Here is a 22316-nt window from a genome sequence, read left to right as displayed (position 1 = left end):
GTTAGAGCTGCAGGATGTGCTGGGGTGTGACTGCAGCTGCAGTGCTGATGTGCAGATGTTCCTGAGCAGACCTTTCTGCTCCACAGCTGTGGGCTGCCTGGCTTACCTCAGGTTCAGAGGTGAAGTGATTTAGATAAAAGATTCTGGTCTTTTTTACGTTCCTAAATAAAAAGGGAAGTGAGTGCAAGTAGGCTTGTGGTCAAAAGAGGAATCCTCCAGATGGGAAAGCTGTGGCTCCAGTGCAGGCTGGAATTTGAGTTGGCAGTGTTGCAGGATGTATGCCTGTTCCTACAGAGCCCACCCAACCAGAAAGGGTAAAGCTGCATCCCCAGGAGTGCTGGTTGTGTTGGAGCTTGAGCCTTTGCAGTGCCAGATGGGCTGGGTTTGAGTTTTGGGCCCTGGAATGACAGGTGCTCCAGGGTCACTGGCAGTGCCAGGCTCATGTTTGCTGCTTCCTGTCTGTGTTCTGTACAGCTGGCTGGTGTCTGAGCACTTCCCTGTGTTTACTTAAAAGCAGCAGGACATAATTTCTGTGGATTTCTGGGGAACAAGGATTCAGGGCACTATGAGCTGTGTTTTGGTGCTGTCTCTGTCCCCAGTACTGTGCTGGGTGCTGCTCCCAGAGTTCCTCTCCCCATGGCTTTGGCAAAGAGAATACTTGCTGAATGTGGGGCAAAAGCCTGGATAAGGCAGCTGCTGGTGTGCACTGCAGGACATGCTGCTGTCTGCTGGGGTGGGGCGTGCCAGGAGAGCAGTGTCACATTGGAAATGTCTGACCGTGGTTCCCTGTGACACATGTTCAGAGTGGGAACAGCCCTGGCTCCTTGCTGCTCCCCCAGATGCAGGAGCATGTGCACTGGCTGAACTGGTCACTGTTTCTCTGTTCAGTATGCAAATCTGTGTGCTGGGGGTCAGCTGGGGAAGAAAAAGGGAGTGGGAGGGAGGAAAGATTTTATATAATACTTAAATGCAAAAGCCATCTGTAATCCATTCATTTGCTAACTTTTTTTTTTCCAGTGCCATAAAGTGCAGAGGTAATAGATTTAAGGAGAAGAAGTTTCAAATGAGTGGAGAGCTTTGGAGAACTCGTGATGAGGACAGGGACAACATTTACAGCTCTTAAACTTGTCAGTGGTATTCCCAGAGACTGGAATGTTCCACCTGCTCTGTGGAGCTGTGGTCAGATGAAAGCGTTCCTTGTGATAAGTCCACGTTGTGCCTTGTGTACTCTTCACAGAGCTTGGGTGCAGCACAGCAGTGAGGGTGTCTGTGCTGTCTGAGGAGGGGAGGTCCTGCCAGGTGTGTTCCTGAGACAGGCTGCAGCTGCTCTGAGTGCAGGAAGGGCAGCATGTGCAGTCAGGGTGCCTGCTTGTGTTGGCATTGTTGGGAGCTGTTCTGGGATTCACTGGCAGTGTAAGAACCATTCACAGGTGGAAAGAACTGATGTGTTTGAATTAAAAATCCTTTTGGGCAGCTCTTAGAGTGCCCCAGCAGAGGGGAGGCCTCAGGCTGGAGGGTGTCAGTGTCCTCTGGTGCCCTGAGACACGGTGCTGTATCAGCACGTGCTGAGTGACAAGTGACACCTCCATCAGCACCTCCAGGGTGCAGGGCAGATTTCCCACTTGTGCCTCCAGGCATTGCTGCTAATGCATCTCTCCTGTCTGCCCCACACCTGACCTTAGACTCAGTCTGTATTTAGTTGTGTCTGCTCAGAGTCTGCCCTCAGTTCCAGGCCACGGGCCAGGACTCCTGGGTGTTGGCTCTGCTGTGGCGTCGTGTGGCCAGGTGTGTAAGTGTGGGTTCTCCTGCTGAGACCTGTGGCCAGAGGCTGCTGGGATGTAGGAAGGGGAATTCTCTGCTGTAGTTGGGGTGGGTGGACACTCTCAGAAGAGAATTTCCAGCTTCTTGGTCTCTGAGTCAGCCGTAACCTTCTGCTTGGTCAGAGATGCCTCGTCTCCCCTGCCTGGTCTGGTTCTCAGGTGGAAGACCTGGTATTCCTTAGGCAAATTTCTTTGGAAGAGGTGGCTGGAGGCAGGGCCCAGTGCTCAGTCCTGTCCCTGTGTGCCCTGACTCTGACCCAGCTGTCTCTATGGATGTAAGTGCTTTGCTGTTCACCAACTCATTGACTTTATCTCGTTTTACTTCCCGCTCACGGGCTGCTCTGTTACAACAGTCTTTCATAGGATATTTGCTAATGGTGAGCAAACTTCTCCGCTCCTGTGATGTGACTCCACTTATGTCATGTACATGATTTTATCTCTGTGTGTATCTGTATATATATATATTTATATATATATGTGTGTGTATCTATATTTGTAACACACAGACATACACACTGATCTATTTACAGTGTTCCCTTGCTATAAGGCTGTGTGTAAAACTGTTTGGCTTAGGTGCATCCTGCTTGGAGAGCTCGTGTTCTGTGCTGGGATGCAAACAGTTCCTCGTGCTCTTGGCCAGAGCCTTACAGAGAGGGAGCACTGCCCTTTGTGAAGTCTCCTGGGTGTTAGTTTTCTCCCTCTCCATGTTCTTAGCGTATGCTAGTCCACGGGCCCTGTGCATGCTGCTCCTGCATGTCAGCAAGCCATGCCTTGTTCTGAGCTCTTCCCAGCTGAACTTCCCACGTCCATTAGGCTCTTCCCTGCTGCTGCTCTGCTGCCCTTGGCTGGGACCCAGCCCTGGACTAGCCCCCACTGTGTGCTTGGCTATCCAATTGCTTGCTTGTAGTTTGAGCTCCTTAGATGTGTTGGTTTTAAGATGAATGTTTCAGTGAATGTGTCTGGCTCCTGATAGCCAGATCCCTCCTGCCCCAGATGAGTCCCTGGATTGAAGTAAGCTTGGCTATTGATGTTTCCCCAGATAAATCTCTGGTTTTGGGGAGATCTGTGCATATGAGGAGGGAGTTGGGCTGGTGGGAGCCAGAGAAGGATTTGAGTGCTGCAATTTGTAACCCTATTGCATAGAACACCTTGTTTACATTTAAAATAATTATTAATTTTATTTTTGCCATCAGGATTATTCTCAATGGTTAGAGTTTGTTTCTGCTGAGTTGGGAACCTTCCAGCTGTCAGCTGAAGTGGTGGAAAGGGCAGGAGCCTGACCAGAAGGGCTCTGTGCCTCCCAGGTGCTGGCAGGAGGACATGCTGAGCCTCTGCACTGCCAGGGGAGCAGAGGCTCCTGGAAAGCTCAGTCTGGGTCTGGTGCAGCCCAGGAGCATGGTGATGGTCAGGGCTTGGGTGCTGGGCAGGGCAGGTGTCCCTGGCATGGCTGCAGGGTGGCAGAGCAGCAGTGACTGCTCCAGGAACGAGCTCACAGAACAGGAACCTGGCTGAGCCTGGGCTCAGCCACACTGGGGGCACCATTCCTCCAAAATCCAGTCACCCTGTGAGCAGAACCAGAGGCCCTGGCGCTGGACGGGCAGGAGAAGCCTGAGGCAGCACTCTGCAGGCATAAGGAGATGCTGTGGTGCCTCAGCTGGGCTGGAGCGGCATCAGATGGCCTGGGAGCACTGAGCTTTCCTGGAGGGCTGGTGGTGAACTTGTTCTGACAGCCTGTTGTACCAGGAGGTACTGCTGGTATGAGAGCTGGGGATTGTTTAAGCCTTAGGTCTTGAACAGTGATTTGGGTTTGAAAACACCAAATCTAGGATATAAGGCTCCAGTTTTGCTTGAGCATTGAGCTAATGAGGCTGTGAGTGACATGCTTTTATAGCCAATCTTATTTCAGTCGTCACTTCACTCCCTTGGATTTTGTTGCCTGATCTTTAAATGTCATGCTGGTTTCCACATTCTTAGCAGGCACTTGAGGTGATGTAGAAATAAGTGGTTAGTAGGATATCTTGGATGTGGCTTATTTCAACTATGGCAGGTGTGGTTTTAAAGGGAAAATACTGGATAATAAAAGTCATCAGACAGAAAAATCTGCCATAAAAATGGCATGTTTGCATTGATTTAGGAAGATGTAACATGAATTGATGTAGTTGAGTTTTTCTAACTGTGCAGTTTTGTGTGTGAGTCAAGCACATTCTCTACCAAGCTAAATATTTTTGGTTCCTTAGAAACTTGGCAAAACAAAGGCAGACATTTGTGAAGTCTGTCTGTGACTACAGGTGCTGCTGTGATGAGATTGGGCAAGGAAATAGTTTTGAGTGGAATCTTCTGTCTCGAAGGCTTCAGAAAGTCCAAGGTTAGATCCAGGCTACTTTTGTTTGTTTTTTTTAAGCTTTGTCTGCCATGGGTCTGTGTTGTCTGTGAAACTCTGTGTAAAAGCCTGTCTCCAAATGAAAGTGCTTCTCATTTGGATTGTCTTGAGAAACTGTTGGACAAACTGAGTTGAATAGCACGAGGTTGATTGCAATGGTGCAATGCTCTAATTGCAATGGTGCAATGCTGGAGCTGCTGCCCTGGTTACTAGAGTGGCAGAAACAGTTGCAGAGACCTGCTCTGGGCTTTTGTGTCAGCACAAAGCTCAAAGCAGGAGGAGCAGCCGGGGGTTCTGCCCGTGCTGGAAGTTCCAGCTGCCTCCTGCTGACCACATGCTCAGGGTGTGTCTGGGGAAGGGGCTGGCACTTTTTAAAGTCAAATTAAGAACTGGTGACCTGGTTGGCCTTCTGCAAAGATTTTCCTCCTTCTTTGCTGTGGTTTAAAAGGTTTAAAAGCTGGCTCTTGCTCCTAGTACTTATTTCCCCATCTCAGTGTGCCCTCTGTGTGCTGCTGTGATTCACCTCATTCATGAAAACACCAGAAAACGATGGTCATCTAGACTGGTTGTTGTTTTCAATTAAGTAAGATGTTTTAAAAGGTTTAAATGTCTCTGTTTAGTGCTCCAGGTTATGGAACATGTTTTTCTGAGGTCATTGTTATTTCTGTGTTGCATTGAAGGCATTGCTGCCTCAGCTCTGTTTTTTCTCTGGTTTTATGTGACTTTCCCAGTCAGTATGGGCATGTGGATTGTAGTCATAGGTCTTCATTCACCCATTCTCATATCAGCACAGCAGTTGCAGGTGTCTCCTCCTTTCAGAGCCCTTTGGTTGAAGGCTTTGGGAGCCTCACAGTTGAGGAAGCTCCTTGGTGCCAGTTCTGAAAAGCTCACTTAAACACAAAGCAGGCTGTGGTGGCTGTCCTGAGCAGAGGGTGAGCTGTGTTCTCAAGAGGTCCCTCCCAGCCTGGACAGGTTTGTGGCTCAGGTCCAGAGCTGTGTGAGCTAGGCAGTGTTTGCACTCTGGCACCTGCCTCCAGGGGTGAGCTCTGCTCCAGGTTAAATCTCCCAGGGTCCCCCTGGCATGATGTGGAACAATGGTGATCAAAGATGAGGAGTTTGAAATTTGGGAAAGTTGTACTTGAAATTCTTGATCTTGTGGGCCCTAATTGTATTTTAGAATGTGCATTTATATTGGTTTAATGCCTGCTTCTGTTAAGCAGAGCTGCTCACAACAAGATCATCTTCACAGCCATGTTTCTGAGGGTACATCTGCCTTCTGGGAGTCAGTTCCTCCAGAGGAAACACAGAGGAAACAGCTCAGTCTGTAATGTTTCAGTGAATGTTCTTGTTTTTCTGCTTGCATGTAGCTCCTGCACTGTGATTGAACATATGTATCTTTTTCATATCAATATTGCATTGCAGTTAGATAGTGTAGCCCAAGCAGGGGTTTGCATTCTTCTGCTCTAGAACCTGGAACTTGGTTTTGGGTGCAGATTTCAGATCTCCCAACACACTTTGCTAGTGATGAGGTTGTTTATATCATGAATTCTTCCAGATAAAGTGCCAATAAACTCCTAAGTGCCTGTTTAGGAGCCTGCATGCAACCAGGATTGACAGGTACTAATCTTACAGCTCTTCTTTATCTGTTCTTGTTTTTCCTGTTCTGCCTACTTCCACTTTCTGCTTCCATGTAGTGGACGTGGTCAAACATGTCAACTTAGAACTCTAAGTATTCTTTTAAATGTAAAAATAGCACCTGCTGCTTCATGAGAAATGTGAGGCAGTGTGATGGTGCAGCACTGACAGGAGTGTGTGCCCTGGCCCCAAAAGTAGCTGCTGCTGCCTGGGCTGCATTAGCAAAGCCCTGCCAGGGGAGGAGGGGATGGCCCTGGCCCTTTGTGCTCGTGCAGCCCCAGCGCTGGCTCCCAGGACACGAGGGACAGGGACAGGCTGGGCAGAGCCCATGGGGAGAGAGAGCTCCCTGTGCTGCTGCAGGGCTGGAGCGTCTCTGCTGGGTCAGGCTGAGGAGCAGAGCGGGCCCGGGGAGCCCTGGCTGGGACAGCTCTGGGGACGGGGCTGCAGGGGAACCTGGGACAGCACCTGGGGCCAGGGCACAGGCTGCTCCCCACGGGGTCCCCCCTGCTCCCCACAGGGTCCCCCTGCTCCCCAGGCTCTCTGTGTGCTGCTGGCCCCAGCACAGGCTGCCCAGGGCAGTCCCGTTGTTGGAGGCACCCCAGAAATCTGGAGGTGGTCCTGGGCAGCTGCTCTGGGTCCCCTCCAGGCTCTCCCCGCATGAACCCTGCCGTGATTTTGGTTCTGCAGTAATTTCTGTGGCCAGGAGCCTTCTCCAGTCCGTGTGCCATGGACTCTCTAGTGCCAGCACGCTGATCCTGCTGCAGCAGTGTTTGTGTGCAGGGAGCCACGGGCAGTGTTCAGCAGGCTGCTTTCCTGCTGGGGGGCACATGTGTGTGAGCACATGGGGAGCTGTACCTGGCTCTGGGAACAGTCTCTGGTGAGCTTTGCATGCCCTGAATCTATTTGGCCCTTCAGCTCATGATACTGAGAAAATCCTGTTGCTTCTGGTGACTCAGTGTTGCAAACATTTTGCAAACAGTTTGCAATCTCTGATACAGATCTGGGGGCTGTAGGGAGCTTTTATTCTGTGATCAGCATAAAACTGGCACTTCTTCCTGTTTGACTCCTTCTTTAATGGCTGTATGCTTGTTTTATTCCAAATAGCTTCCTAGTTCCTTATTTTCTAGGCCTTGCCCTCCGTAATAAAAAAGCTTTTGTCGTCACTGTGCAGAGAAAGCAAACAGTGTAGCACTGTGGGTTTGTGCAGTCTTGTATCCTTTTGCAGGAGTGAAAGTGTCTGGGCACAGGGGACAGTGATGTGGCCTCATACCTCTGCTGGCCTGTGGTCACCCCTGTATGGCTGCAGAGGTGATCTTGGCTTCAGCTGATAATTTTTGGGTCTCTGGTGGTAGAGCAGGTGACTGTCCTGTGGCTGGGCTGCACAGCAAGCCCGGGACAGTCCCAGAGGTCAGTTGTTGACCCTTCTCACTGACATTGGTTTCCCCTGGTTTGTGCTGGCCAGGGCCCTGAGCCCTTGGCTGAGCGTCCTGTTCTGCTTTGCAGCTGCTCACGTGCAGCTCCTGCTGCTGCAGGAGGAGAGGCAGGGCTGTGGGACAGGGCTGTGGGGAGGACTGAGGGACAGGAGACTTTCCTGCCTGCCAGGAGGGAGTTCTGAGTGCAGAGTAAGGGCAGGAGTGGGACGGACACTGCGCCAGAGGGGAATGTCCAGAGCAGGGGCTGCGTGCCTAGGTGCTCTGCTAAACCTGCTGTGGGGACAGCTGGGGAGAAATGCCACCTTAACAGCCAGGGGGCACACAGCCTGGCCACCTACTCTGCCCAGCTCTTTTTGCATGTTCTTGAGGGTTTGAGAAGTCTGGCCAGCTACAGCACGCTCCTGGAGGAATGCTGATTATCTCTTTTTGTGCTTTTGTTGTCACACTGAGTTCAGCTTGTTAGGGATGGGCTGCTTGTCCTACTCTCTGCTGTGCTTCACATCTCTTGTATCACCTGCCCTGCTCAGACACCGTATTTGGCTGAGCCTTTTTCTAAAGTTCATCTCTGCTAATTGCCCACCAGACTTGTCAATCCCATGGGTGTTTTGTCATCTGCCCCTTTGTAGTCACCTTCTTGTGGCTGAAAAAGACACATTCTTTGTCATTGTTGATGTGACTTTCCTTTGTGGTCTTCATAATTTGTCCCACTTAATAGCTGTCCTCAGCCTTCATCTATCCAAAGATGCACAGCATGGAGCCAGTTTGGGAATGTAGAAATAGGTGTATAAGTGGTAGATACCAGCTATGTGAGTCAGGCAGGAGAGCATGTGTCAGAGGTAACTTCAGGTGTGTGTTCGTACTTTGTACAGTCAGGAGGTTGGTTTAAAATGTAGGCTCAGGTGAAGCTCTCAAGCCCCTATCAGTGCCCATGCATCAAGAAGACCTGCAACAGTGACCAGACCAAATCCAATGTTTCTTGTCTTACCATCTAAAATCCTGTCACAGTTGTAACAGCACTTCTGCCTGCAGGTTGAGCACACCTGCAGGAAGTTTTTCAGAGCTGACCCCAGAAGCATGTTGTGCTGTCAGTGATGCATAGAGCAGGACTGTGTCTGGCAGGGCTGTCCCTGCTTAGCTCTGAGACACATGGGAGATTCTGGGGGTCTGATGTCTTTGACTCTGTGCTGCCTCAGCTCTGCAATAACAGAGTGAGGTCACACCTGTCACCTCAGCCAAGCTGCACATGGGCTGGGATAGAAATGGCTGGGACAGCCAGATTCCCTGCCAAGTGTTGCTGATCAAACCCAGCTGCACAGCCAGCCTCTGCAACAGTGATGGAAAAACACTCCAGTGGGACTCAGCAGGTTAGGAAGCACAAGGACCAGAGTACCAGAGGGGACAGGTCCCTTGCTGACCCACAGCAGCGAAGTCAGAGGTGCCTGTGTGCCAGTTCTGTGTATCTGAGTTGGAGGCTCCCACAGACATTGTGAGCCCAGTTCTTTCCAGAGATGCTGGTGCTACTGCAGAAGGTCTGTAGGACCTGGATGCAGGGGAGCTGGTTATCAAGGCTGGCTGGGCCTCATTAAGGACACTATAGATGGAGTCTGGGCTAGATTTCCACTCTGCCTGCCTGTCTGGTATGGAAATGTGTCAGCTGTCACTGCTGAGGTTTCTGTTGATAGTATGTTCTGTGATTGATTATCCCTCATCCCTGTCCTTAAAAGGGGCAAGAGCCAATAACAGAGTGCCTGAATAGTGAACTGGCTCTTGCCATCCAACATGTGGTCATAACAGGATTTAAAGACGTTGGAAAATGAAGCTGATCATGACATTGTGTGGGGGGTGACTTTCCTTGGCTGATTCTGCTCCGGATTTGGTGGGACTGGGTTGTTGAGTTTTTGGTCCTTGTTTCCTCTTACAATGCATTGTACTGATAAGAAAGGCAGAATGAATAGAAGAATTAAAAAATGAGTGGTTTGCTCTCCCCAGATTGTCTAGTTTACCACTGGGAGTCCCTCTGGCATGCCTGCAGTAGCTGCAGGTTTCACAGGTATCACAAACATCTGTGTGATAGTTCCTGTACACTGCAATGGGCACAGAGATATCCAGGATCCCATAAACAGCAACATAAATCTGGTGTTGGAATAGAAGGATTTCTGAAGCCTTAAATACTCTCTTTAGAAGGCCTGGTAAGATAACCCAGTGTGCTGGACAAGGTGTTTACTCTGTGCCAAGTCTGGCACTGCATGGGTGTGTGGTGACAGGGTTGGGGCTGAGGCTTGGCTCCAGCAGCACAGGAGCACATCCAGTCCACTGCAGAGGAGCGGGCAAACTCCAGAAGTAGCTGACTCAGGAGTACAGAATACTAAGGTGAATAAAGTCCAGAGCTCATCATTTGGGTGCTGATGAGGATCAGGCATTTGCTGCCTCCTCGAGGGAGGCTTTGAGCTGCTTGTCATCTGTGGGGTGTTGAGATGCTTTGGGGCAGAATCCCCAGCAGAGAGAACTGGTGTGATGCTGCACAATCCTGGCCAGAACTTGTCTGAAGCAGTCAGTGTCACTGGGAAAACAGAGCAGGTCTTAGGAGAAAGACAAAGAATGTAGCTTATGCTGCTTGGTGATGTGAAGGTGAGAGGAGCTGCTGGTGTCTGGGAACAGGTGAGCACTAGGAATTAAATCATCTTGCTGGACTCCTAGGATCAGAGCTAACACAGGAACAGAAAGCAGTTACTTATGAATGGTTGGCTGATGAAGAAGCCCCTAGCTATTGGAGCAAGCTCTGCTTCCAGCACTTGGATTGGGAAATACGATTTGGTATGTGCCATGCAGCAAGGCTGAGCTGAGTTACCAAGGGGGGTCCTTCTGGTCTGACTAGAGTCAAAGATCTCCTCTGAAACTGGTAACCAGTCACTCAGCTGGGAATCCTCTTTGGTATGGAAAAATACAGGTGGTTTGGCATGTCCTGTGTCAGCCCACATTGTGCCAGTGCAGATGAGGAGGGTGACCAGGTGGGACATGGGCACATTCCAGTGTGACAGTAGAGTTCCAGATGGGTGGTGGCCCTGTGCTCCCTGCCCACCTCAGTGTTTCTCTCTGGCAGAGACAGCTGCTAGTTTCAGAGAGTTGTTTGCAGCCTCTGCAGAGGTGGCTATCCCAAAGGCTTATCTTTCTTGGGGGTCCATACTTATGCTCTGCTCACTGTTCTTGTGGCTGTGAGTTATTTCCTCCCCACAGCTCTGAGTGGTTTGTGCTGCTGGGAGGTTCTGCTGTCTGGGTGGTCACCTGCCTTCCTTCAGCAGCTTGGCTTGTCTGGAGGCACTTTGGCACCAGCATCCTCCTGAAAGGTGCAAGAGTTGCTTGGTAGGTCCATCCTCCCAGAACTCCAGGTAGTGACCAATTGCAGTGACCTTGGCATCTCTGGCAGTTCCTCAGGCTGCTGTTCTGAATGAGGTGCTAGTGACAAATGCTACAGATCTGATTGAAGTTAGGCATTTCAGCTGGGAGTTATTCCCATCTTGTCTTCCCTGTAGGCAGCAGCTGTGGTCTCCAGGTTTGCCCTTGGAGAGTGATGCTAAGCTGCCAAGGAAACAATGCAGGAATGTTTTGGGTCAGGGCAGGTGACAAGAGATGAAGGCTGTGAAGACTCACCTTAATGCCACCATTCTGCCCCTTTTGGCACCAAGGGCCTGGAGTTGCAGGTGTTCCCTGGGATTTCATCAGAGATGGGCTATGGTTTTCTGTATCCTAAGCATTCCTGGTTTTCTTCTAGTGGCCCCGGACACAATTAACAACCACGTGAAGACCTGTCGTGAGGAGCAGAAGAACCTGCACTTCTTTGCCCCAGAATATGGAGGTATGGTGTGGCTGTGGCTGCAGGCCTGTTTTTTTTTTTTTTTTTTTTTTTTTTTTTTTTTTTTTTTTTTTATGATGCTTTCAAGCTGTCCTGCACCTTGTTCTCAGTTCCAGGCTCTTGACATATGCCATATTAACAGTTCTGAGCTGTTTGCCTGCTGAAATGCTTCAGCTCCTCTGTTCTTTGGTAGCAGAGGAGGGAGAAGCTGCAGGACTGTCCCAGCCTGATGCAGAGTGGTGCTGCTGCAGGTAGAGCTGACTGATAACAATGCCATTTCTGTGTTACAGAAGTTGCCAATGTCACCACTGCTGTGGACATCTACTCCTTTGGGATGTGTGCACTGGAGGTAAGTGTTGAATGTGGACTGTGGGACAGAGATGATGAATCTGAGGAAGGAGAGAGCTTTGGAAAGGCTGTGGCCATGGGTGGGTTTACTTGATGACAAGTGTGTTTTGTTCTCAGAGCCAAGTGCACGTTCCCTGTGGAGGCTCCCCCAAGTGCCTCACTGAGAAGTAAATGGCTCAGTGATTTGCAGTTCTCCCCAAAATTCCTAATGAATAATGAGTTACTTAGCGGCTCTTGGCCAGTCCTGAGGTCAGACTCTGGCTGGAGGGGATAGTCACTGCTGCAAACTGTTATGTAATGTCCATGTATGTGAGCAGTGCCTGCTGTGTTTGGAGCAGAGGACAGCTGTAGTCTGTCACTTTTCCTGGGCCAGCCTGTGCCCATCTGATAGAGGTGCAGGTTGCAGTTGATGTGAGTCTGACATGCATGGTCATAGCAGCTTCGTGCTTCCTCTGTCCTTGCAGTCAGTAGGTACAAGTCCAGGTAATGGGAATTGTTGTTAGGAGTATTTTCTGAGAATTGTCAGAAAGAGCCAACACAAGGAACCCTCAACCTGTGCTGCACATTCCATTAGTGAAGCAGGAAGAGAACTGTGGAAAGATGCAACTTTTAGGAAACAAAACTTAAGCTGAATGCAGAGACATTCTCTGCAATATTTTCAGCCTTTCCTAGCTGGGAATTAGTGTCTGTGTGGCTGGCTGGAGCCTGTTCTTGATGTGTTGTGTGCTTGCTGTTGTTCTGCCATGCAGAGCTATTCACACAGCCAGAAGGGACACTGTCAGATCCTGGCAGTGGTCCAGTCACTGCTTCATTATGGAATTAGCAAACAGAGGAGCGGGCCAATGGATCATGAGGTTCAGAGTGGAGACACTTAGTGTCCAGGTTGTTGCTGGCAGAGCTCCCAGGGCTCCCTGGCAGTCTTGGGGTGCTAGGAGCAAGCTGTTGCAATGAGGCAGCCATTCTCTGTGTCTCTAAATGTGACCTTAAGTAACCCCAGGCAGCTTGGCTGTGATCTCACGCTTGGCAGGGGTCCCCTCGAGCCTGTCTCCCCCGCAGAGTGCCGTTCCAGTGCAGCTGATGCTGTGCTCTGCTTGCAGATGGCGGTGCTGGAGATCCAGGGCAACGGGGAGTCGTCCTACGTGCCGCAGGAGGCCATCAACAGCGCCATCCAGCTGCTGGAGGACGGCCTGCAGCGGGTGAGCCGCGCTGGGCTGCTGCCTGCTGCCTGCTGCCTGCCGCCTGCTGCCTGCCGCCTGCCTGACCAGGTTTTGTCTTTAGGAGTTCATTCAGAAGTGTCTGGAGCAGGACCCTGGGCGGCGCCCCACGGCGCGGGAGCTGCTGTTCCACCCCGCGCTCTTTGAGGTGCCCTCGCTGAAGCTCCTGGCTGCTCACTGCATCGTTGGGCACCAGCGTGAGTACAGGGCCTGCAGCCTTGGCCCCGCGTGGGCTGGGGCTCTGCAGAGCCCTGCTGAGCTGCAGGCAGTGGGAACACCCTCCCCAGCCCTGCTGCTCTGCAGTACCTGGCTGTTGGGTGCAGCTGGGAGCTGGGAGGGCCGTGGTGCCTGACCTGCTCCAAGAGTGTCAGAGAGCATAAGACCTCTGCACTTTTCGTTGCTTTTCTAGGGCTGGAGAGGAACTGCAATTGCTCTAAGTTACTCTTTTTTTTTTTAATAGATATGATTCCTGAAAATGCTTTAGAAGAAATGACCAAAAACCTCGACATGAATGCAGTGTTGGCAGAGATCAATCACGAGGACAGGGAAGGAGTCAAGATGATGTGAGTCCCCGTGGTGTGCTCAGGGGAGCAGTGCTGGGTCACTGGTGTGAGCACTGGGACTCTGCCCATCCCCTCAGTGCTGGTGTTTCCCCACTGACTGGGTGCCAATGGCAGCTGGTAGAGCTGCAGTTGAAGGAGCAATCACTGTCTGGGCACACACACTTCTGGGGAGGATTATTCCTGGCTGGAAGGAGACCTTGCACCTGTTTCCTGGGAGCAGATTCTGTGCATCTGAGATGAGTTGTTCCCCGGATGGATGGATGAAATGAACACACTGTAGTTGGAGCAGTCCCCAGCAAACCATGGCTGAACAGCTCTGCACAATCACAGACTAGCCAGGTGGAGTCCAACACTTCAGAGAAAGGGTTCCTCAGTGTTTTTTTAGTGGAGCATCTTACTCCACATTATGCACAGGGAAAGGCAGTTGAGGCAGCTGTCAGTGACACACAGCACTGCAGTGGTGGCTCCCTAAGGGAGTGACTGTAATACATATGGAGCAAGCAGAGCACCAGAAAAGTGATGTACACTTTGGATAACAAAGCCTTGGCTAGTCAAGGGATTGGCTGAAGACTAAGATGTGAATACTGTATTCCCAGAGAAACCTAAGGTGCTTCTGGGGGAGCCCAGAGTTCTGGGATGCTCAGGCTGCTGAACAAGAGTAACCAAGGAATAAGAGCTCTGTCATATAAGCAGCTCTCTGAGCCATAGAGACCCTTCCAAAAGCTGATGTTCCAGTTGCCACAGTGCTAGGAAATAGTAGTATGAAATTCCCTTTGGAATGTTTTTGATATGGTTTCAAAATGAAGGACAAGAAGTGGATAGGCAAAGCTGTGCAAGAGAGATCCTTACATACATGGGATGTCAGTCTCTGCCCGCATGGCTCTCCGTGGGTGCCAGCCTGGAACTCACTTTTTGGTAGTGCCATACTCAGAGGTGCTGGAAAAGAAAGCAGCAAAGACTTGAAATGTCAGCATCATTTCTGGGAGGTTCATCAGACTGCCATGCAAACCAAGCTGCTAGAAAAAAAAAAGTGAATTTTTTTTGGAAACTACTTCTGTGTTAGAGGGTGGGGTGATCCCAGCTGCTGGGGGTGTGGGAGGGGCTGGAGGGTGCTCTGGGAGCTGAGGCAGGTCTGCAGCCCATGAAGCACTTGTGGATATCCTGTCAGGCTTCCAGCAGTTTCACAGTGCTTACCTCATGTCTGGAATGCTTCAGAGCAGCCTTGAGACAGGGTTTGGCTGTTCCAAGTGTTTGTTGCAGCCAGGGACCTGGTGTGGCAGGTGTTTGTGAAACAGCTCACCAGGAACAGTGTCACTGGGCCACCCTCCAAATAACTGTGCATTGCAGGGTTCTGAGGGATGGGAGACTGGCTCTGCCATAACTGTTGCATCATCCTTAGCTCCTATAGTTATATCCTTAAGGGAAGATAAGAGCTTGTCACACCCGTGGCTGTCTCTGTCCACACCCATCCTGCCTGTGGATACAGCCCAGGACATGGGGATTTGAAACTGCACCCCAGGAGACCCAAGTGGGTGGTACTGTGAGACGCTCTCTCATCTCAGGACATTTTGTTTTCCAGCTTCTCACAATCTCCAGCACTGGAGCTGGACAAGTTCCTGGAGGATGTGAGGTAAGAGGGATTTTTAAAGACACCTTCCATTGTGTGTGAGACTGGAAAAAGTTTGGAGAGGTATAACCTCAAATGCTGCTTCTTCCTTGTAGGAATGGAATCTATCCCCTCACAGCTTTTGGGATGCCACGACCCCAGCAGCCCCAGCAGGTGGTGGTGAAATCTCCCATTGCTCCCCCGTCAGTGAAAACCCCAACTCCAGAGCCTGCTGAGGTGGAGACCCGCAAGGTAAGCTGCAGGGGCTGTGCCCTGCACTCACTGCAGGCAGGGCGTGGGCAGCTCTGATGGCTCTGTGCCTCTGTTGCAGGTGGTGCTGATGCAGTGCAACATCGAGTCCGTGGAGGAGGGCGTGAAGCACCACGTATGTTTCCAGTCTGGCTGAGGCTGGGGAGGCTGGGGAGCTGTGCAGGGCTCCTGGCTCTGGTGTGCTGCTGGTGCCTGGGGTAGCCCTGCACTTCTGCAGCTGTCAGGACACGGAGCCTGGGCCCACCCCCAGCTCCTGGCTTCCAGCACAGGATGGTGCTGCCAGCTGCATTTCAGGATGGAATTGGCTGTGGGAGTCTGGAGGGATGGTTCCCATCCCAGGGGGCATTTCTAGGGTTGCTTTGGGCTTGCCATGGCAGCCTGCAGGACTGCAATGCCTCATGAGAATTTCTTTGCCTTGCAGCTGACACTGCTGCTGAAACTGGAAGACAAGTTGAATCGACACTTGAGCTGTGACCTGCAGCCCAGTGAGTACCTTCTCCAGCCCATGAGTACCCCTGTGACCCTGCCAAGGTGCCCTGGGGCCAGCAGCACACCTGGACCGGGGACTGACGCCTTTCCTTGTGTTGCAGATGACAACATCCAGGAGCTGGCAGCTGAGCTGGTGCAGCTTGGATTCATCAGCGAGGTAAGCAGGGGCTCAGGTAGGGCTGTGGGCCTGTGTTCCTTTCTCAGAGTTCAGCAGTTTGTGCCACATCAGCCCGTTTTGGGAGGAGGAGGCAGGAGGAATAAGCCAGGTCTCTGCCCAGGAGGACTCCAGCCGTGCTCTCAGCTTTGAGTGGATGGGGCTTACCCCTCCCTGTCCTTGTTCTCCCCAGGCTGACCAGAGCAGACTCACCTGTTTACTTGAAGAGGCATTTAGCAAGTTCTACTACACTCGGAATGGGGCCCTGACGGCCGTGACTGTGTCATCTTAGCCCCATGGCTCTGGGCAGCCAGCGTGGCCTCGCTGCCTGCGGCCGCCTGTGTCTGCCCCGCTGTCGGCACCCGCCAGACCCCAGCTGCAGTGCTTGGAAGCTCATCCTGCATGTGCCTGGCTGGGCTCACCGACAGTCCTCCCTGCCCGCCTCCAAAGGGGACTTTTGCATCAGTATTATTTCCAGCCCTGTTTTTGTTGGGATTTGCCAGGTTGTGCTGCGGAGTTGAGGCCTGGCTTGGGGTGTTCTGCAGCCCCACTCATGTGCATGGAGTTTGTTTGAATTGTACAAAGTGTCTTTTGCACAGCACAGAAATGGGTTTTTTCTTTCTTTTTTTATCTTTTCTTTTATTTTTTCTTTTCTTTGTTTTTTTTTGGTTTTTTTTTTTTTTAATTTAAAGGTAAGCAGGGGTGAGCCCCTAAGCCCTGCACCCCCGGTCACTCCCCCCGTTCCCGCGCCATAGCCCCGGGGTGGCCGGGCTCGGCCCCGCTCCCCGCCCGGCGCTTCGCTCCCGCCGCCGGCTGCACTTTGTTTACTGGTTCGCCCCCGCCCGGGGCCGCGGCGTGTGGCGAGTGCTGGCCCCGGGCTGCGGCCCCGCAGCCCCCGCAGCCCCTGCCCTTCCGCGGACTCCGGGCCTGCAGCGGCCCCGGCGCGCGGCGGGGCCGAGCCGCGGTTCCTGCATCTCATTTCTATCATTTCCTATTTTTAATAAACTGTTTTGTACAGAGCCGAGTGGCGCCTGTTGCGGGGCGGGGCGGGCGGGCGGGCCGTGCCCGGGGCGGAGCGCGGCGGCGGCGGCGGCCATGGCCGGGGGCCGGCGGGGCCGGGGCGCGCTGGCGGAGCCGCGGCGGCTGATGCGCACCGGGCTGGGGCTGATCGTGCTGGGCCACGGCAGCCTGGTGCTGGGCGCCATCGTGCACGGCTCGGTGCTGCGGCACGTGGCCGGCGCCCGGCGCGCCGGCACCCCCGAGTACGCGGCGGCCAACGTGGTGTCGGTGTGCTCGGGGCTGCTGGTGAGCGCGGCGGGACCGGGCGGGGGCGGCGGGCCCGGCGCTGCCTGCCCGGCCGGGCGCTGCTGAGCGCGGCTCTCCCCGCAGAGCATCGCCGCGGGCATCGTGGCCATCCTGGTGTCGCACAACCTGTCGCGGGCGGCCCTGGTGAGTGCCGGCGCCGGCGGGCGGGCGGGCGGGGGGCCCCGGCGGGCCGGGCCCGGCAGCCGCTCCCCTGGACCTTGGCCCCGCGGGCTCCTTCCGCCTCGGCCGCGGCTGCGGCGCTGCAGGTGCCGCCTGTGCCGGGCTCGGCCGTTCCGGGGGGCGGCGGCACCGTCCCCGGGCAGGGGCGCTCCGGCGGCGCCGCTGCGGCCGGGCCTGGCCGGGGGTCCCGCGTGGGCTGCCGGGTGGGCGGGCACGGGGCGGGATGAGCCGGACACGGGGGCGCAGAGAGCCGGGCACGGGAGGGGATGAGCCGGACACGGGGGCGCAGAGAGCCGGGCACGGGGCGGGATGAGCCGGGCCGGGGCGGGGAGAGCCGGGTACGGGGCGGGATGAGCCGGGCACGGGCGGGATGAGCCGGGCACGGGAGGGGATGATCCGGACACGGGAGGGGATGAACCGGGCACGGGGCGGGATGAGCCGGACACGGGGCGCGGAGAGCCGGGCACGGGGAGAGCCGCGTACGGGGCGGGATGAGCCGGGCACCAGGAGAGCCGGGTACGGGGTGGGATGAGCCTGAGTGGGGAGCCCGAGGGTAGTCCGGCGGTGCCGAGCTCACAGGTTGGGAAGGATGGGAAAGGTGCGAGAGCCTTATCCGAGGGCAAGGCTGAACCGTCCTGCAAGAGACGAGAGGTGCTGTGTGCTCCTTTGGGAGCAGCTCTGCAGAGGTGCCCGGCCCGAGCCTTCCCCGTGCTCCTGCCGGTCCCACTCGTGTTCTTGCCACCCGCAGCACTGGGCCCTGCTGAGCGTGTCGCTGCTAAACTGCCTGCTGTCCACGGCGTGCAGCGTGGGGCTGGCGCTGGCCGTGGCCCTCACGGTGCACAGCCGGGGCACGCACCTGGTCAGGGGCTGCAACAGCTCGGCGCTGCCTCTGGACGCCCGCGCGGCCATCGCCACCAACGACTGTCCCTTCAACACCACGCGCATCTACGTGAGTCAGGGGTGCCGCACACGCCGCTCCCCACACCGGCCTCTTTCTGCTTCCTCTCGTCTTTCTTTTCATTCTCCCTCTCCCTCCCCCTTCTTTCCTCTGCTGTCACAGTCTCTGCTGAGTGTGTTCAGGCAGCCGGTGCAGTGCCCACGCTCCTCTGCCCCTTGCTCTGCAGGACACAGCCCTGGCGCTCTGGATCCCCTCCCTGCTGCTGGCAGCTGCAGAAGCCGTGCTCTCGGGCCGGAGCTGCTTGGTGGCTCTGCTCTTCCGGGGCCTCTGGCCCTGTGCACGCAGCTATGGCACACAGCAGGTAACCCGGCTGGGAGGGACAGAGCTCCCTGTATCTCCCCATGACTGCTGCCTTTGTGCTGCATTTGGGTTCTGCTGGGCAGTAGTGGGGGGTGCTGAGTTGGAACCTCTTCTAGCCAGCCTAAGTGCCAGACCTGCCCCATTCCATGGGGAGTTGCACAGGGACCCTCTTCTTATTCCCCAGGAGCCAAGCCTGTTCTTTTTTTTTGTAAGAACTGCCCATCATGTCCTTGCCACCCTATACTTCTGTCTTTTTTTTTTTTTTCTCTCTAGCTGGCCAGGCCAAGTACAGCAATGGAGAAGCCACTCCGTGAGAGGCAGCAGCTCCTGGCAGGACTTGCTGAGTCTCCTGCATAGCTGGAGAGGTGAGTGCAGCACGTGGACGGTGCGTGGGCCAGGAGGAGCAGTCAGGGTGATGCTGGGCCCTGCAGCACAGCCTGGCACTCACACCTGCTCCTCTGCTCCCAGGTGGTGCTGCAGCAGTGCTGTGACCCAGCAGGGTCGGGGCGAGGTGCTGTCACACCTTCTGCAGGGTTGGTGTGTGTAAGGTGGGCTGCAGGGGTGAGGGGTGTGCCTTGCCCCCTGCCCCCAGCTGGGACAGAGCCTGCAGCTGCCTGGGCCCCACATGCTCTGCCATCCCCTCCCCAAGCTGCCAGGCCCTTCCTGCTGTCCTGAAGGCTGCGTTGGTTTCTGTCAGCAGAGATGGGCTGGGCAGAGGTGCTGGGCCCAAGTCCTGGTGCCATTGCAGGCAGGGCAGCTGGCTGTGCCTATGCTCAGACATGTCAGGGAACAGAAGGGGAAGATTCCCCATCATATGGATCTCTCATTTTCTTGAATAAACAAATTTTCCTTTTCACGCTGGCTGTTCTGAGTGGCTCTGCCAGGTGAGTGCTGGTTGGGAAGGAAACTGCAGCTACTCTGTGAGCCCATCTCTGTGCTTGCCACTCCCCAAGCACAGGGAAGTTGACAGAGCCGTGGCCTCAGTGTCAAAGTCACCCATGGATGTGGGGGTTGAGAACAGGTGCGGGGTTTACAGCCCTGTGCCCAGCAGATGCAGGTGTTCTGGGCTCGGCAGCCCCTGGCAAACGGAGCACTGCAGGGCTGAGATAACATGTTTATTGGATGTGGAAGGTGCTGAGGAACAGGCTGAAAGCTGCCACAGTTCTGCTCACTGGAATGAGAGGCTGGTGCTTGGGAGCCCCCCACACCACCGTCGGAGGAACTCGATCACATCCTGGCCTGCAGGGCTGTGGGATGTCTGCAGAAAGAGAGAGGCCTTGGCACTGGAAGGGGGCACAGGGCTGCCTGAGGGCACCCGTGGGCTGGCAGGACTGGGTCTGTTACCACCCACCAAGCAGCACTGCCAGGAGAGCACAGTGAAGTGTCCGGGGACAATCCTCACCCAGCAGGATGCTGCTCTTTCAGCATGAGGGGCTGAACCCCACCCACACCTGCCTCTGGGGTTCTGGCTCACCTTGACAGCCATCACGAATTTGTACCACACATCCTTCTTCACTTCTCGACCTGGCCTCAACTCAATTGTGTTTCTCAGCACTGGGTACCCTGGGCACAAAGTGACACATTCAGACCAAGCTGAGCCCCACAGCAGCCTCTCACTTGGTGCCCCCTTCCCTGTGCTGTAGCTGGGGCTGCCCCCACAGCACAGTGGGGGGAATAATGCTGCCTTGGTCTCCAGGAGACCAAAATGAAGAAGGGGTGTCCAAAGTGCTGGGATCAAATGAACAAAAAGGCTGATCTGCCCTTGGGCAATGACACCTGAGTAGGTCCAGTGATGGCACCCAGCTCCTGACTTTTGGAGCCAGAGCCCTGTTCCTGGTGCCCACTCCTGTTCCCCTTTCTCTGATCCTTTTTAAGTCCTGCACTTCAGAGCAGGATCAGGTGCTGCCCAGTCTTGTGCTGGCCAGCCTGGAGCCCGTAGGCAGAGCTGTGCCAGCCTGAGCCATCACTGGACCACAGAGTGACTGAGGTCAGAATTGCTCTGGGGTCTGTATGGTTCAACTCCCTGCTCAGGCAGGGCCACCCAGCCCAGGGCTGTGTCCCGACAGCTTCTGACTATCTCTAAGGACGGTGATCTCACAACCTCAGTGCAACCTGCTCCAGTGCTCACTCACCCCCACAGTAAAAACGAGCCCTGTCTCCTCCAGCAGAGCTGGTTCTGCACAGGCATAGTCTCTCCCCTGCTCTTAGCCAGAGCCAGCCTGCAGGCTGCCCCCCTCCCTGCAGGGCCCCGAGCTCACCTGTCAGCAGGCAGGGCAGGGAGCGCAGCCCGGTCCCCGCTGCCACCAGGGAGGCTTCGAAGGCGCCGCGCTCGTCCCGCGGCAGCGCCTGCTCCAGCCGCTGGTCCATGGACATGGTCAGCACCCAGTCCCTCGCCTCCTCCCGCTGCTCCTCCTGCAGGAAGGCCAAGCACGGCCTGGAACTGCACTGCTGCTGCACAGCTGCAGCCCCCAGCAGCAGGGAGCACAGGGGAGAGCAGGGCATGGGCGTGCCTGATGGGCACGGAACACACACAGCACACAGCACAGCACACACACAGCACACACACACACACACACACAGCACACAGAGCACACAGCACAGCACACACACACAGCACAGACACACCACAGACACACACACACACAGCACACAGAGCACACACACACAGCACACAGAGCACACAGAGCACACACACACAGCACACACAGCACACAGCACAGCACACACACACACACACAGCACACACACACACACACACACACACAGCACACAGAGCACACAGCACAGCACACACACACAGCACAGACACACACAGCACAGACACACACACAGCACACACACACACACACACAGCACACAGAGCACACAGAGCACACAGAGCACACACACACAGCACACAGCACAGCACACACACACACACAGCACACACACACAGCACAGACACACACAGCACAGCACACACACACACACAGCACACACAGCACACACAGCACACAGAGCACACAGAGCACACACAGCACACACACACACAGCACAGACACACACAGCACAGACACACACACACAGCACACAGAGCACACACAGCACACACAGCACACACACACAGCACACAGCACAGCACACACACACACACACAGCACACACACACACGCACAGACACACACACACACACAGCACACAGCACGGCACACACACAGCATGCACACACACAGCACACAGAGCACACAGAGCACACACACACAGCACACAGCACAGCACACACACAGCACACACACACACACACACAGCACACAGAGCACACAGAGCACACACACACAGCACCCACACACAGCACACACACACACACAGCACACACACACAGCACAGCACACACACAGCACACACACACACAGCACACAGAGCACACAGAGCACACAGAGCACACATAGCACACAGAGCACACACACACAGCACACAGCACAGACACACACAGCACAGACACACACACACACAGCACACAGAGCACACAGCACACAGAGCACACACACACAGCACACAGCACAGCACACACACACACACAGCACACAGAGCACACAGAGCACACACACACAGCACAGACACACACAGCACAGACACACACAGCACAGACACACACACACACACAGCACACAGAGCACACAGAGCACACACACACAGCACACACAGCACACAGCACAGCACACACACACACACACAGCACACACACACAGCACACACAACACACAGCACACACACACAGCACACACACACAGCACACACAGAGCACACACAGCACAGCACATACACAGCACAC

General features: G+C 54.5%; 3 protein-coding genes across 6 annotated transcripts in view; 2 read left to right on the top strand and 1 right to left on the bottom strand.

Annotated features, from left to right (window-relative positions):
• NRBP1 (nuclear receptor binding protein 1) overlaps positions 1-16779 on the top strand; it is a 33134-nt gene extending 16355 nt beyond the window's left edge. The window contains exons 8-18 of the mRNA XM_056487272.1: positions 11038-11121; positions 11409-11467; positions 12564-12662; positions 12745-12877; positions 13141-13243; positions 14823-14873; positions 14966-15101; positions 15181-15234; positions 15541-15604; positions 15710-15765; positions 15956-16779. Of these exons, the coding sequence (XP_056343247.1) occupies positions 11038-11121; positions 11409-11467; positions 12564-12662; positions 12745-12877; positions 13141-13243; positions 14823-14873; positions 14966-15101; positions 15181-15234; positions 15541-15604; positions 15710-15765; positions 15956-16054 (938 nt within the window). The 3' untranslated portion in view covers positions 16055-16779. The remainder of the gene's footprint in view (positions 1-11037; positions 11122-11408; positions 11468-12563; positions 12663-12744; positions 12878-13140; positions 13244-14822; positions 14874-14965; positions 15102-15180; positions 15235-15540; positions 15605-15709; positions 15766-15955) is intronic.
• Positions 16780-16823: 44 nt separating this feature from the next.
• On the top strand, positions 16824-19361 carry KRTCAP3 (keratinocyte associated protein 3). Of its 3 annotated transcripts, none has more exons than XR_008840083.1 (6): positions 16824-17067; positions 17152-17211; positions 17996-18196; positions 18308-18506; positions 18779-18870; positions 18974-19361. XR_008840083.1 is itself a non-coding variant. In XM_056487282.1 (6 exons), the coding sequence occupies exons 1-5, from the start codon at positions 16858-16860 to the stop codon at positions 18860-18862; spliced, it is 690 nt and encodes a 229-aa protein (XP_056343257.1). In that variant the 5' UTR covers positions 16826-16857; the 3' UTR covers positions 18863-18870; positions 18974-19361. The 3 variants fall into 3 exon arrangements, 2 of the variants coding, with proteins under 2 accessions (XP_056343258.1, XP_056343257.1); XM_056487282.1 differs by having other exon boundaries at positions 16826-17067; positions 18372-18506; XM_056487283.1 differs by lacking the exon at positions 18308-18506 and having other exon boundaries at positions 16825-17067.
• Positions 19362-19607: 246 nt separating this feature from the next.
• The window catches only part of IFT172 (intraflagellar transport 172), a 37828-nt gene continuing 35119 nt past the window's right edge, over positions 19608-22316 (bottom strand). For both annotated transcript variants that reach the window (XM_056487269.1, XM_056487270.1), the window contains 3 exons: positions 20764-20917; positions 19980-20068; positions 19608-19763 (listed from right to left, as the gene is read on the bottom strand). In XM_056487269.1, coding sequence (XP_056343244.1) covers positions 19674-19763; positions 19980-20068; positions 20764-20917 — 333 coding nt within the window. In that variant the 3' untranslated portion in view covers positions 19608-19673. The remainder of the gene's footprint in view (positions 19764-19979; positions 20069-20763; positions 20918-22316) is intronic.

The sequence above is a fragment of the Oenanthe melanoleuca genome, chromosome 3 (genome assembly GCF_029582105.1).
Source record: "Oenanthe melanoleuca isolate GR-GAL-2019-014 chromosome 3, OMel1.0, whole genome shotgun sequence".
Lineage (NCBI taxonomy): Eukaryota > Metazoa > Chordata > Aves > Passeriformes > Muscicapidae > Oenanthe > Oenanthe melanoleuca.
This window is presented reverse-complemented; position numbering and strand designations above follow the sequence as displayed.